Source organism: Mytilus galloprovincialis, chromosome 5 (genome assembly GCF_965363235.1).
Source record: "Mytilus galloprovincialis chromosome 5, xbMytGall1.hap1.1, whole genome shotgun sequence".
NCBI lineage: Eukaryota > Metazoa > Mollusca > Bivalvia > Mytilida > Mytilidae > Mytilus > Mytilus galloprovincialis.
The window spans coordinates 55,988,602-56,001,587 of record NC_134842.1 but is presented as its reverse complement, the minus strand read 5'-3'; the positions used below and the strand labels follow the sequence as shown (position 1 = coordinate 56,001,587).

General features: G+C 32.4%; 1 protein-coding gene across 2 annotated transcripts in view; it reads left to right on the top strand.

Annotated features, from left to right (window-relative positions):
* Positions 1–9,382, top strand: part of LOC143076078 (sodium-dependent serotonin transporter-like) — a 41,848-nt gene extending 32,466 nt beyond the window's left edge. For both annotated transcript variants that reach the window (XM_076251711.1, XM_076251712.1), the window contains exons 8-15: positions 373–476; positions 1,110–1,234; positions 1,990–2,102; positions 2,974–3,102; positions 4,061–4,160; positions 5,984–6,084; positions 7,090–7,257; positions 7,780–9,382. In XM_076251711.1, the coding sequence (XP_076107826.1) occupies positions 373–476; positions 1,110–1,234; positions 1,990–2,102; positions 2,974–3,102; positions 4,061–4,160; positions 5,984–6,084; positions 7,090–7,257; positions 7,780–7,983 (1,044 nt within the window). In that variant the 3' untranslated portion in view covers positions 7,984–9,382. The remainder of the gene's footprint in view (positions 1–372; positions 477–1,109; positions 1,235–1,989; positions 2,103–2,973; positions 3,103–4,060; positions 4,161–5,983; positions 6,085–7,089; positions 7,258–7,779) is intronic.
* Positions 9,383–12,986: the final 3,604 nt, after the last annotated feature.

Sequence of the window (12,986 nt, the reverse complement as noted above, 5' to 3'; positions counted from 1 at the left end):
GTTCTTACACAAACAAATCTCCTTCCATGCTATAGTCAAGAGCTTTAAAATGTCATTAAATACCAGCAATCAATCAATCGATAGATCAATTTTACCAATAATAGTTATCAAAGGTACCAGGATTATAATTTAGTACGCCAGACGCGCGTTTCGTCTACATAAGACTCATCAGTGACGCTCATATAAAAAATGTATAAAGCCAAACAAGTACAAAGTTGAGGAGCATTAGGATCCAAAATTCCAAAAAGTTTTGCCAAATACGGCTAAGACAAACCGACTAAATAATAAGATATACATAATGCAGTATAGATTACAATCAATTTTAAGCTACTGGTCTTTTCTTTAAAAAAAAACTCAACTTATCAATTGTAGGTATGGTTAGATGCTGCATCACAGATATTCTTCTCGTTGGGCCCAGGTTTCGGCACCTTATTGGCATTATCAAGTTATAACAAATTTCACAACAACTGTTATGTGTAAGTAAATGTATTCTTGTTTGACAACTAGCAGGCTTAAAAGCTTAAAAGCTGCCGTTAGACTGTTAGACACTTATTATGTTCGATATTGAAGACTATCACAGATAAATAAAGGCAACAGTACTAGTATACGTCATATATCGATTGAGATAAAACAAATCCGGGCTACAAACTAAAACCGAGGGTAAAACATCAACTATAGGAGGAAAACAACGAAAAAACAGAACACTGAAGTGAAACAAAAAAACAAAAACCAATACAACATACAACATACATAGAAGCAAACTATTAGATAACATTTTGAGGACGATTTACTTACCCTTCCCGAGTGGCTGAGATAACCACCGGTTTTTAATGTTGTTCGTTTTGCTCAGTCTATAGTTTTGTATGTAGTGTTTGGTATTTTTCAATGGCGTTTTCAGTCTCTCTTCGACGTATAAGTTTTTTTTATTACTTTTTACATTATAGTATTCGTTAAAACAAGCTGTTTTTATCTAGTAGTTGAATGAACTGTCATGGTCTAAACGTTAGATTAGATTAAGAATAATAAAAGTTATAAGACGAATACACAAAATGTAAGTTGCATGTAGACAATTAACTGCAATTTTACACCATAATGCTTTTTGTTTTCAGAGATGCTCTTGCAACGGCTATCATCAATTGTTTTACCAGCATTTTAGCGGGTTTTGTGGTATTTTCCGTATTAGGCTACATGGCTCATATCACACAAAAGGATATAGATAAAGTAGCTATGGAAGGTAGTTTATATTGTGTAATCTATAGAAATCAAACTTTACATGCACACGACAAACGAATTACATAAAAAAGACACTGCGTATCTCTAACTTACGACAAAAGTTCACATAGTAGTCTGTAAGATATCAGATCAGTTGTCAATGTATTTCAAAGTGTATTGTAAATCAATGCCAGTATTACTAAGATTAATAATAACATTACTAAACATTCTGAAAGAAGAATTAACTGACCATAATCGATGTGTCTGAGCAATGCATATAATGAAAATAAACTCATCATAGACAACAGGGCCGAAATTTTAAATTAGAGCTAGACGAAATTGATTTGTTTGAAAAAATATACACGGGAGTGCAGAAAAAATATCTCCTATAATGCAAATAAACTCATCATAGATAACAGGACCGAAATTTTAAATTAGAGCTAGACGAAATGGATTTGTTTGAAAAAATAAACATGGGAATGCAGAAAAAATATCTCACTTAACGTTGCCTAGTCTCTAAACCACTTGCGGAGTTCCTGCTCACAACCCGAGTGTCGACAGGATAGTGATTGTAGTAGATATATTTAGACTACTGAGTCATTGCTTTTATTTTTCCCGTCTTTATTACTTTCATTTGTAATATGAACTTTTTAGTTCAGGAAACTGTTTTTTTAGAAAACAAGTCGAAGGTGGACTTTATTCATAAAATACATTAAATAAGCATGCCTAGTACTATTTAAAACGATGAACAAATAAAGATATGCTTAACTATTTTAGGTCCTGGCCTAGTGTTTATGGTATACCCTGAAGCACTAGCGACGTTGGATGGTTCAGTATTTTGGTCTATCTTATTCTTTGTTATGCTTATCACACTAGGCATGGACAGTACGGTATGCAATTAAACACGTAACTTTGGTTCATTTCGTATATATATATATCATGTAACAATAAGAACTGTGTACCATCTTAAATCGCTGATCGTAAAAAACGACAACACCTCGGTTAGAACCTCGGATTTCCTCGGTAAACTTCGGATTTCCAAAACGTTACGGATATCAAAACAAGTATATTCTATAAATAGTCGGTAGCTTAAACTTATAATAAACCGAATTCAATGCGGATATGTTTTCCCAGAATAAACGTGCTACAGTAAAGATTTGGATGCCAACCATAAACATGCGATCAACTAAGTTTAATAAAACGCCATTACAAACAAATTGCAGATTCTCTATTAGGTTTAAGCAACAAAGGAACATACAATTATAAACGAACATCAGTTCGTAAAAGTTAAATTCAGTTAGCAGTGCTTCAGATTTTAAATGGAATACTCGTATATACACACGTTTACACATGAATTCAAAGGGATGTTGACAAAATAAATTATTTATAAAAAGATTTGAACTAGTAGTCAGCACTAAACTAATAAACAGTGAAATGATTCGACGAACAACAGTCGGATTTATGCTCAAAACAATAAGTGGAACATACATATTATGATAGATAACAATCATCGACAACCACTGAATTAGACTTGTCACATGGGCAGGTATTTAACGAATTTAGCAGGGTTAGACATGCACGGGAACGCTCATTACCTTTTATACTAAACCAGAATGGTAAGATTTACACATTTCTTGCTATATGCATCACATTCTACAATCAAAAACAAGTTTATTTACTTAACTGAAGCGCGCTAGCTAATGCAATGACTGTTTTGATAAGACAGATATTTAGAGACGAATAAAGATTCCTATTTTTTAGTTTGGTGGACTTGAGGCAGTAATTACGGCCATTATGGATTCATTCAAAGTAGTCAAAGGACGACGGGAATGGCTTGTTCTCGGAGTTATAATATATTGCTTCCTGGGTTCACTACCGTCTACCACAAATGTGAGTACTTAAAGTGTTTGTCAAATCACACAAAAACATTCTGTTTTTTACTGGAATTCATGTAGATTATTGTTTTTCCATTAACATAAAACGAGTCAGAAAAGTCATTTCCGGATAATGTAGACGAACACCGTTGAATGATCCGAATTCAGTTACATACTTAACTACATACTTACATATATTATCAAGTCAAAGAGTCACTGGTTTAGATAGTTATCAAAGGTACCAGGATTATAATTTAGTACGCCAGACGCGCGTTTCGTCTACATAAGACTCATCTGTGACGCTCATATCAAAATATTTATAAAGCCAAACAAGTACAAAGTTGAAGAGCATAGAGAATCCAAAATTCCAAAAAGTTGTGCCAAATACGGCTAAGGTAATCTATGCCTGGGATAAGAAAATCCTTAGTTTTTCGAAAAATTCAAAGTTTTGTAAACAGGAAATTTATAAAAATTACCACATTATTGATATTCATTACCAAATGTAAACGGTGTGGTGTATTCAAATATACACCATAAAAACTACAGAATCACCGAAAGAGACAATAAGAAATATTAAGTCAAGGAAAAACCGCCAACTTAAGCATAAAACGAAAACACTACAAAGAAAGTTAGAGACTGAGTTTTTTGGTTTCCCATGTTTGATGATATATTAAAAGTACAAATGATTGATGTATCTGTAGTCAATTATCTGCAATATAAACGGTGAATTACACATTTGATTCATGTTTTGAATTTACTTAATTGTTAAACGAATGGTAAATAAAATTGATGAGAATATAATCGCACAATTTTCAAAATATGTAAATTATGGATATGGTAATGAGTGTAATATATAATTTTTTTTACATGAAATGAAGTTAAATTGTAAATAATAATATTTTTTCAGACATTGTACATAGCACACACAGATTTTTTTTTTTTTTTTTTTTTTACATAATACTGCCTAATTTTAGGGTGGACAATACATTGTTAGTTTGTTAGACAGACATGCAGCTCCAATACCACTTATTTGTATTTGTTTCTGTGAAGCAATAGCTGTTAACTGGTTTTATGGTAAGTTTACATTTCACGAGAACTATTACTGTAGAATTATTGTATCCTTCCCCGGCGTTTGAAGGAAGCATTATGTTTACCAGTCTGTGTGTCCGTCCGGCCATTCGTCAGTGCGAAAAGCTAGTATAATTATGAAATTTGGCTTGGTCTAAGGCTGTTTACAGTGATGAGTTTTACCAGAAAGTTGATGTCACATCAATCATATCAAACATATTTGTTTTTGTAATGATCTTTTATAAGTAAATAAAAAAATTCGTTTCTGCCCAGAGTTTGCGGTATATATAAAAGTGACAATAGTTCACAGCTGTCCATTAGTCATAATTCAAATATGCAAGCACAATCCGGGTAGCAAACAAAAAAGTAATGGAAACACACCAACGTTTTGAGGAAACAACGGATCAACAGAAACACTGATCTACAACTTAAGCAGACGCCAAGATACATAGAATATACGTATATACATGTATACTGAAATTGAAAATCTGATATTGAGATTGGGGCATGTTGTCTTATTAATTTGTTTCTAATTTGATTTCCAACCATTTGCAATGCAATTAAACAATAATTGTAATCATGAGTTGAATATATATTTGAATTAAATGTTTAGTCTAACTGGCTCAGTTGACCTATATCCAGCTCACGATTAATGGTATTATGAAAGTACATGGATTTGTTTACATTTTACATGTTTTAAAAACAGAACTTTCCTTATTGCTTGATAGTTTGTACATCTTTTGTTTTGTCTATATCTGCTGTATTTCATTTCATGCGTCCCCTTCCAATGATTACATAGAATTGTGTACTCGCTAAATTGAGGGCATTGAATTGTATATTATGATCAAAAGAATAACAATTAGTCATAAATATTAGAATATTAACAAACAAATCTTGATGAAATGTTCCTTTTATGATGATTAATTGTATATATTCTGCACGATTAATTGTTACACTGCAGGTGTCAAGGTTTTAACCTTACATATTTGTACAGTACACTTGCAGTAAAACTGAATAAATTTATCATATTGTGTTAAGGGCTATTTAATGATGTATCTTTTCGTTGTATTCTATGTCAGTTAGTGTGCATAAATAATAGTACAATGTGTTAGTTTAAAATGTTAGAAGGTGTTACCTAGTAAATTGTGATAAAATTTCATTTATTTTAGTTTAAATCCTCGACTAGTCTCTTATATCAAAAAGACCGAAGTAAAAACCATTTTTTTAATCAAACGATAGACAAATACAAGTTAAACACAAAAGAAAAAAAACAGCAAGGAAAACATGCAGTACTCGGTATTGATCAAAACTTCACCGCATTTTCATTAAAAATACTAGCCTATATAGCCTTCAATATTAAAAAAAAATAAATGAATAGCACTAATTTGGTCTGGCGTACAAAATTATTAGCTAGGTATCTTTGGTGATTTTTTACTAGTACTTGGTCAATGCCACTGCTGGTGGGCGTTTCTTCTCCGATGTGGTCAACAGTACAGAAAAGAAAAATATTGTGTTGATATGATTGAGCAATTATATATTCATTTTATGTACGTTTGCTTTTATTCTAAACGCTAGTGTTTTCCTCTCCGATGCATATATTGCTTAAGTTGTATTTGGTTTAACTTTTGTGAAATTTAGTTTGTTTTTCTCCCCAACATGATTATATGAGTTTGTTTAATGCTTTTTGCAATTTTTGTAGAAATTATTAGGTGTCACACTATTTGTGAATGATTGTCTATGTGTATGACATTCTTTTGAGGCACTTTGTTTGTCAATGAAGTATTACCAGAAATATTGAAATGTTTTAATTAATGCAAATATATTTGTAGGTGTACAACACTTTTCAGATGATATACAAACTATGTTAGGATTTCAGCCTGGTATATTTTGGAAAATATGCTGGGCGTTTATATGCCCAATTTGCCTCATTGTAAGTATCGTATGCGTTCATTTTTATTTAATCTTCTCCGATATCAATTCATGAACAAAGCACAAAAGTATATGAAAATGATGCAAAGTAGATTTGTTCAAAGGTAAGAAAAAGAATCGCAAATAAAAGGATCGATTCTAAAAAGCGACCCAAATGTGGTAGACTGAGTTTTGCAGAATATGTTACCATAACGATACAATTGAAAAGCATTGTGAAATTTAAAAAAAAGATGAAGCGGGAGATTGCATGAATCGTGTTGTTTTTAAAGCGTATTAACATATCAAATACTGTTTAAAAAACAAACACACAAACATATATCAGGAATTGAGATTATAGTATTAGAGAACTTGATTTTGTTACAGAACCTATAAGATGTATAATGTTTTAATGTAGGATGTTGTTCAACGAATGAAATATTTTGATAAAGTGGCGTAGTATTACAAAAAATACACGCTTGTGATACATCTAATCTTAAAACTCATTAAAAAGGTCTTCTTTATAAAAAGGAGCATTATAACATCATCTTCCTCTCTTTAATATTGCATCTGTTAAAAGTTAAAAGCACACAGAAAATTATTTTGATGGATAAGTATTATTCCTCTACACGATATGTTCTTTTCAATTATAGTAAGGACAACTATTTCAGAATTTATAAAGGTTTATCCCTTGTCAAAACTTTATATCTAACTGCTGCTAGTGTAAAAAGAGAGGCAAGGCAGACGATATTAAGGTTCACTCAACTAACAAGTCGAAGAGAAACTACAACAACATGGGAGAAACGAACGGACCAAAATACAATTTAATCCAAATAACAATACATAAGAAACTTTAGACTGAGCAAATCGAATCCAACCAAAAACCAGGTTAAAACATTTTAAATTAAGTCCGAGTGCTATGCTGTTTTTGATTAGCCAAATTTATCAAAAGCTGATTGTAGGAAACATTTATGGAAAGTTTTTATCAACAATTCAGTACAGAAATTTATTCGAGATAATTTTATTTCAGGTTTTATTCATTTTATCAATATATTACTACGACGGCATAGAACTAAATGGATACGTGTACCCACAATGGTCATTAGCTATAGGATGGACTATATCTTCCATTTCATTAATCTGTATACCCATCTACATTATATATCTTCTCATTGTCACACCTGGGACATTCAAGCAGGTGAGTTTTCACTGAACTGATACAAAAATATGTAATAAATTAAAAATTATAAACTACAAAACAGCTCATAGAAACATACAGTTCGATTGCACATATTACACTCATAGAGTGATTCTGTATTGTAAAAAAAACCCCACATAATATTTAACAAAAAGTGAAATTACAAAAATACTGAACTCCTGAGAAAATTCAAAACGGAAAGTTCCTAATCAATTGACAAAATCATCAGCTCAAATCCACCAAACGAATAAATAATAACTGTCATATTCTTTACTTGGTATAGGCATTTTCTTATGCAAAAAACGGTGGATGAAGCTCAATCTCTCACTTGTATGACAATTGCTTCAAACTCCGTTATATTGACAAGGATGTGTGAACAAAACAAACAGACATAATAAATAAAAATGTCAAAAACGACTTTATTGATTAATATATGTTTCTGAATTTTAAGTAAAGATAGATTAAATATTCTATGCATTTTTTTTGTTGATAAATCATTTTCTAAAATGTGGTCCTTTTCAGAAAATTCTACGAATGATTCGTCCATCGTCAATACCATCTCACATTGAACAAGACAAATCAAGACATTTATATGACAAGTATGAAATCTCGTCTTCTAACGTGGGAACAACTGTGAACACACCTGTTTCATACAATGCTGAATCAATATCTATGTATTCTCCAAATCAGGTAGATAACAATCAGGACATCAATGACCGTGTTTAAAACTTTTTTGTTGTTGATCATAATCACATTTATGTATTTCATTTTGTTTATAATCACCAGTGAATATATGTAAATATCGTTTAACAACAATTATTTATTGTTAAACTTTACACTTTCGGACCGCGATGTTTTAGTACTGTTAGTAGGTTTTCCCTCAATCATCGAGAATTAATCCATTATTTCCCTTCTGCAATAAAAGCAAACTTGTTTTATGTCGTTTTCAGGGGGTAATATACATCAACGAAGAGACAGAAACAGTCAAAATGCGCATATTGTGCATTGCAAGTGGAATCGTTTAAGTTATATATATCTGTTGGCCATAAAAATCCAATGGATGACCTTAAAAATTATGAATTGTCAGACTTGTATCGATTTAAGGGGCACATACCAAAGAAGGATATTATCTGTTAAAAATATTAATGGGTTTTGCACTACTTCAGTTGGACTATCAGTCTCTAAGGGTTATATATGTCTTGCAACTAGCAGTGCATTAGTTTTTTACATGATTACAATGTCATTTTTTTGGCTCAAACTAAGACTTCTACCCCAACACGCAAAGTCATCCTATGACCTATGACGGTTTCAGTTTCAGTACTCATTGTGTGCCCTAGTGATATATAATTCGTCATTTCATTTATTATGGCATTCAAAAATGATTCTTAAATAGAGATATAGATATTTTTTAAAAACGAAAACAACATGTACATCTTACAAAATTCAAACAAGGGTAGCATTTCAGTGGCGGATCCAGCCATTTTAAAAAGGGGGTGGATTCCCAACCCAGAGTAAAGGGGGGGGGGGGTTCCAACTATATGCTTCCATTTAAATGCATCTGCCAAAAAAGGGGTTCCAAACCCCGGAACCCCCCTCTGGATCCGCCACTGCATTTCACTGCTATTATGTCTCACTAAAAAGTCCCTTCGTTGTAACAAAAATTAAGATATGATACCAAATGCTGAACAATGCAAATTTTTGTCTAGCGCTGTTAGATTTTAGATGTCGAAGCAGGAAAGCGATACCAAAATATATATATATATATATATATATATATATAAAACGCATGCATAGGAAAAGTATTTAAGACTGTTTTGAACTGGCTACATTAATTTAAAAAAAAAGACTGCTTCAAGTAATGTTTGCTATAGACAGGTAATATTTTGTTAAACCTATTTTGAAGAATGTTTTCATTTATTATTGTTGTTTACATGTATCTGTATCATTTGTTATATATATAAAAAAAAATGAAAAGCTAATGGATACTACTGGTTAAATTTTTCCTCAGGAAAAATAACTTCAGTATTTATACAAATAAAGGTGCTGTATCTTAATAAATATATGACTCATTACATATTGTTATATATGTTGTTAAAAGATTTATATTAAAATCTAAAGAAGACGTGTTTTTTTATTGTTTATTGATTTCCTTTTAAAACTTTTAAATGTTGTTCTACATTAGCTTTTATACTCTTCTATACAATATTGTTTTCATGTTACGGCCGTTCAGTATTTTTGACTTCTTCATCATATGGTAACTTTCGGATTGTTGTTTAAATAGAAATTATATGCAAATATCCTTATTGTTTAAAATTAAGGTTGCAATCCGGATTTGTTTTCTCTCAATCGATTTATGACTTTTGAACAGCGGTATACTACTGTTTTTTTTTTTTTTGGGGGGGGGGGGGGGGGGGGGTTGACCATACAGGCCTCCGAACGTCGAGACAAGCAAGATAAAACCAGACCTTTGTTAAAATTTCGAACGCGATTAAAGACCAATGAGCCACTGCTTTAGATTTAGTCAAGCGAGCATGAAAAAGCTGCGTCATGAATTTACCATATCTGGTTATATATGAATACCATATCTATTTTTTCAAACTCTTCCTCCGTAACATGAAGGAAATATATTACGGTCACTTGGAATTTATAGTTATCCCGTTATTAAATTTCTTTGTTTGATTTAAGATAAAGAGGTTGTTGATACCAAACTTAAATGGGACAATAAAAATTCATACGTCGAGACGATACAGACAAAGTCATGGCAAAAATGCATAAAAAAAACCAACAAAATCACGAAAAACAGTCTAAAAAAATGCAATGAAAAAAAGGACACAGAAACACAAACCCATATAAAAATGGGGTGATTAAAATGGGACGAGATTTGATACAGCCTTCTTTGATTTGCAGCTTTAATTTGGAGGAGAGAATTATTTTTTTGTTTTGGTCTTTCATATTTCAACATTGTTACTTTGTTACTAGTGAATGAATATTATACCGTTGTTAGGAGAGAGCGCTTGTAGAAACATTTCACCGTCAATGATTTTATTAACTATTTCAAAATCAAAGGCATACAGTTCAGTGTTGATAAATTTCTTTTGGGTATACTGGTAATATATTTCATGTGATTGACTTACACACATTTAGTCGACCTTTATTCTTTTTGGAAAAAACTATTTCATGAAGCGGATCTTATTAAGGCAATTTCGTCTTCAATTTTTCTTCATTTTTGACTAGTCAAAAAAATGAATGGTTACTGTCGTAATGTAATGTCAGAAAAAATGCGCAAATTGTATTCCAGTACAATGCATGCATTTCTAATATTTTCAGCAGCGCAAATGTCTGAATATTTTCAATACTCATTGATTGATTATTGGTTGCTTAACATCCAGTGGCAAATATTTCATGCATATTCAGGACGAGAACAAGTTCACAATAAATACAATAGGTAGGTCTTGTCATAATAGAGGCCATTTGGGATGATGTTCGGGGAAATTTGGATTGCCACTGGAAAATGAGGGTCAATTGGATAAGGACAGACATTTTGCCTTGTAACAGGCCATCTACGGGCCCTCAAAGAGTTGTTGCAAGGGTTCTTAACGTGCAAAGAGCGTGGCACTCTCTTTACACGAGACATCGGATTTAACGTCCCCATTCTGACCGGACGACTAAATACATCCCGCACAGCCAAACGGACGCCCCACTTTATCAAGTGTTTTACTGCCGGTCTATTCCCCAGTCACCCTTGGGGGTTTTTCATACTCAGGATAAATCATAAAAAACAAAAGTATGAAAAGGATCATTCCACAAATGACAACAAAATCGGATTTGACTTAAAACTAATTATTCTTATACCTGTTAATTATTTTTATATACTAGTATTTAGTGTCACTGCTAACCTGATTTTTTTCCTGTGTTGGGAGTTTAGCGTAGCAATATCTTTTGTCCCTACGCAGTTATTTGTCGACACGCATATGTTATATGGTTCTTTTGTCAATATATTGTCTATTTTTCTTTGAGTTATTTTTTCTGATTGTCCTTAAACCATATTAATTTTTTGATCTGAGCGTCACTGATGAGTCTCGTGTAAACGAAACGCGCGTCTGGCGTATTAAACTATAATCCTCGTACCTTTGATAACGTATTACCCTTGTTAAGTTTTCATTTCTTAATTGTCCGGATTTAAATAAATGATACCATTAAAAGAGGGACGAAAGATACCAAAGGGACAGTCAAACTCATAAATCTAAAACAAACTGACAACGCCATGGCTAAAAATGAAAAAGACAAACAAACAACAGCACACACGACACAACATAGAAAACTAAAGAATAAACAACACGAACCCCACCAAAAAGCTAGGGGAGATCTCAGGTGCTCCGGAAGGGTAAGCAGATCCTGCTCCACATGTGGCACCCGTCGTGTTGCTTATGTGATATCAAATCTGGTAAATAGTCTTATTCGGTAGGTCACATTCATGAAAGGGAAGGGGATTGTAGTTGCGACGTAAGGAACATATCCGATATCATTTGTGAAACGGTTATTCCATAACGGTCAACCAACTCGTGATGGCGTCCATAAAATTTACGAAGGGATGATTTCAACTTCACCATTTGGAACTCTTGGTTTAATAGCTTCCTTGTGAGCAGCAACCCTCTATCAAGAAAATCATGTTAGGAAATGCAAGCACGAAAATATCGTATCAATTGGGAGATATATACCCCTATGCAGGTGCTGCTGGAATCTTGCTACTTAGAAATGGAAAGTTCACAATTGGAAAGCTGAAATCATATCTTTTGTCGTAAAGTTTTGTTTTAAACCGACCCTCATTGTCAATTTCTAGATGTAAGTCAAGATATGAGGCCGACTTAACTGTATCTGTAGTATCCTTTATCTCTAGCTCGATTGGGTAGATGCGTTCCACATAGTCACCAAATTTTGAATTATTTAGTGAAAGAACATCATCTATATAGCGAAAAGTAGAGTTAAAGGATATTGCTAACTTCTTATCTTTCTTCCTAAGAAGTTCCTATATGAAGTCAGTCCCATAATAATAAAGAAACAAGTCGGCAAGTAGAGGGGCACAGTTTGTTCCCATTGGAAAATCCGACAGTCTGTTGAAAAACACGTAAAAAAAAAATGAATTCTGACTAAAGACAAAATTATGTTTTTTTATTTACTTAGTTTGTACTACATATTTTGTCATGGTATGGACATGGCATATATGGGACTGATTTAACGACTAGAACAAAATGACAAAACAGTCCCTTCTTTTTTATTGTGTCATCCGCCTCAGTCACTGAGAACTATGCTTTAACTGAAAGAGCACTAGAAATAATCTTCGGCGTTCATACGCTATTATTTGTTTGTTTGTTATTTGTAAATATATATTACCTCAATATAGAATGTTCTACCAATGTTTTAGTGGGGTTAGTGTTGCTCAGTCTGTAGTGTTATATGTTGATTCATGTCTGTTCTTATTTTCGTTTTTGGCTATAGTTTTGTCAGTTTAAAATGTCCCTTTGGTAGCTTTTGTCCATCTTCTATTGTTGAATATAACACACAAAATAATGTAATTAATAACATTTTGTAGATCTACTCAATCTGTTTTTGCATACTTTACTGATTTATCATTTATTTGATCATAATTATAAATTAATGGTCTATGAAACCCTGTATGTTCCGTTATCCAATATATTTTCTACCCCAGGAATAGATACCTTTATTGTATT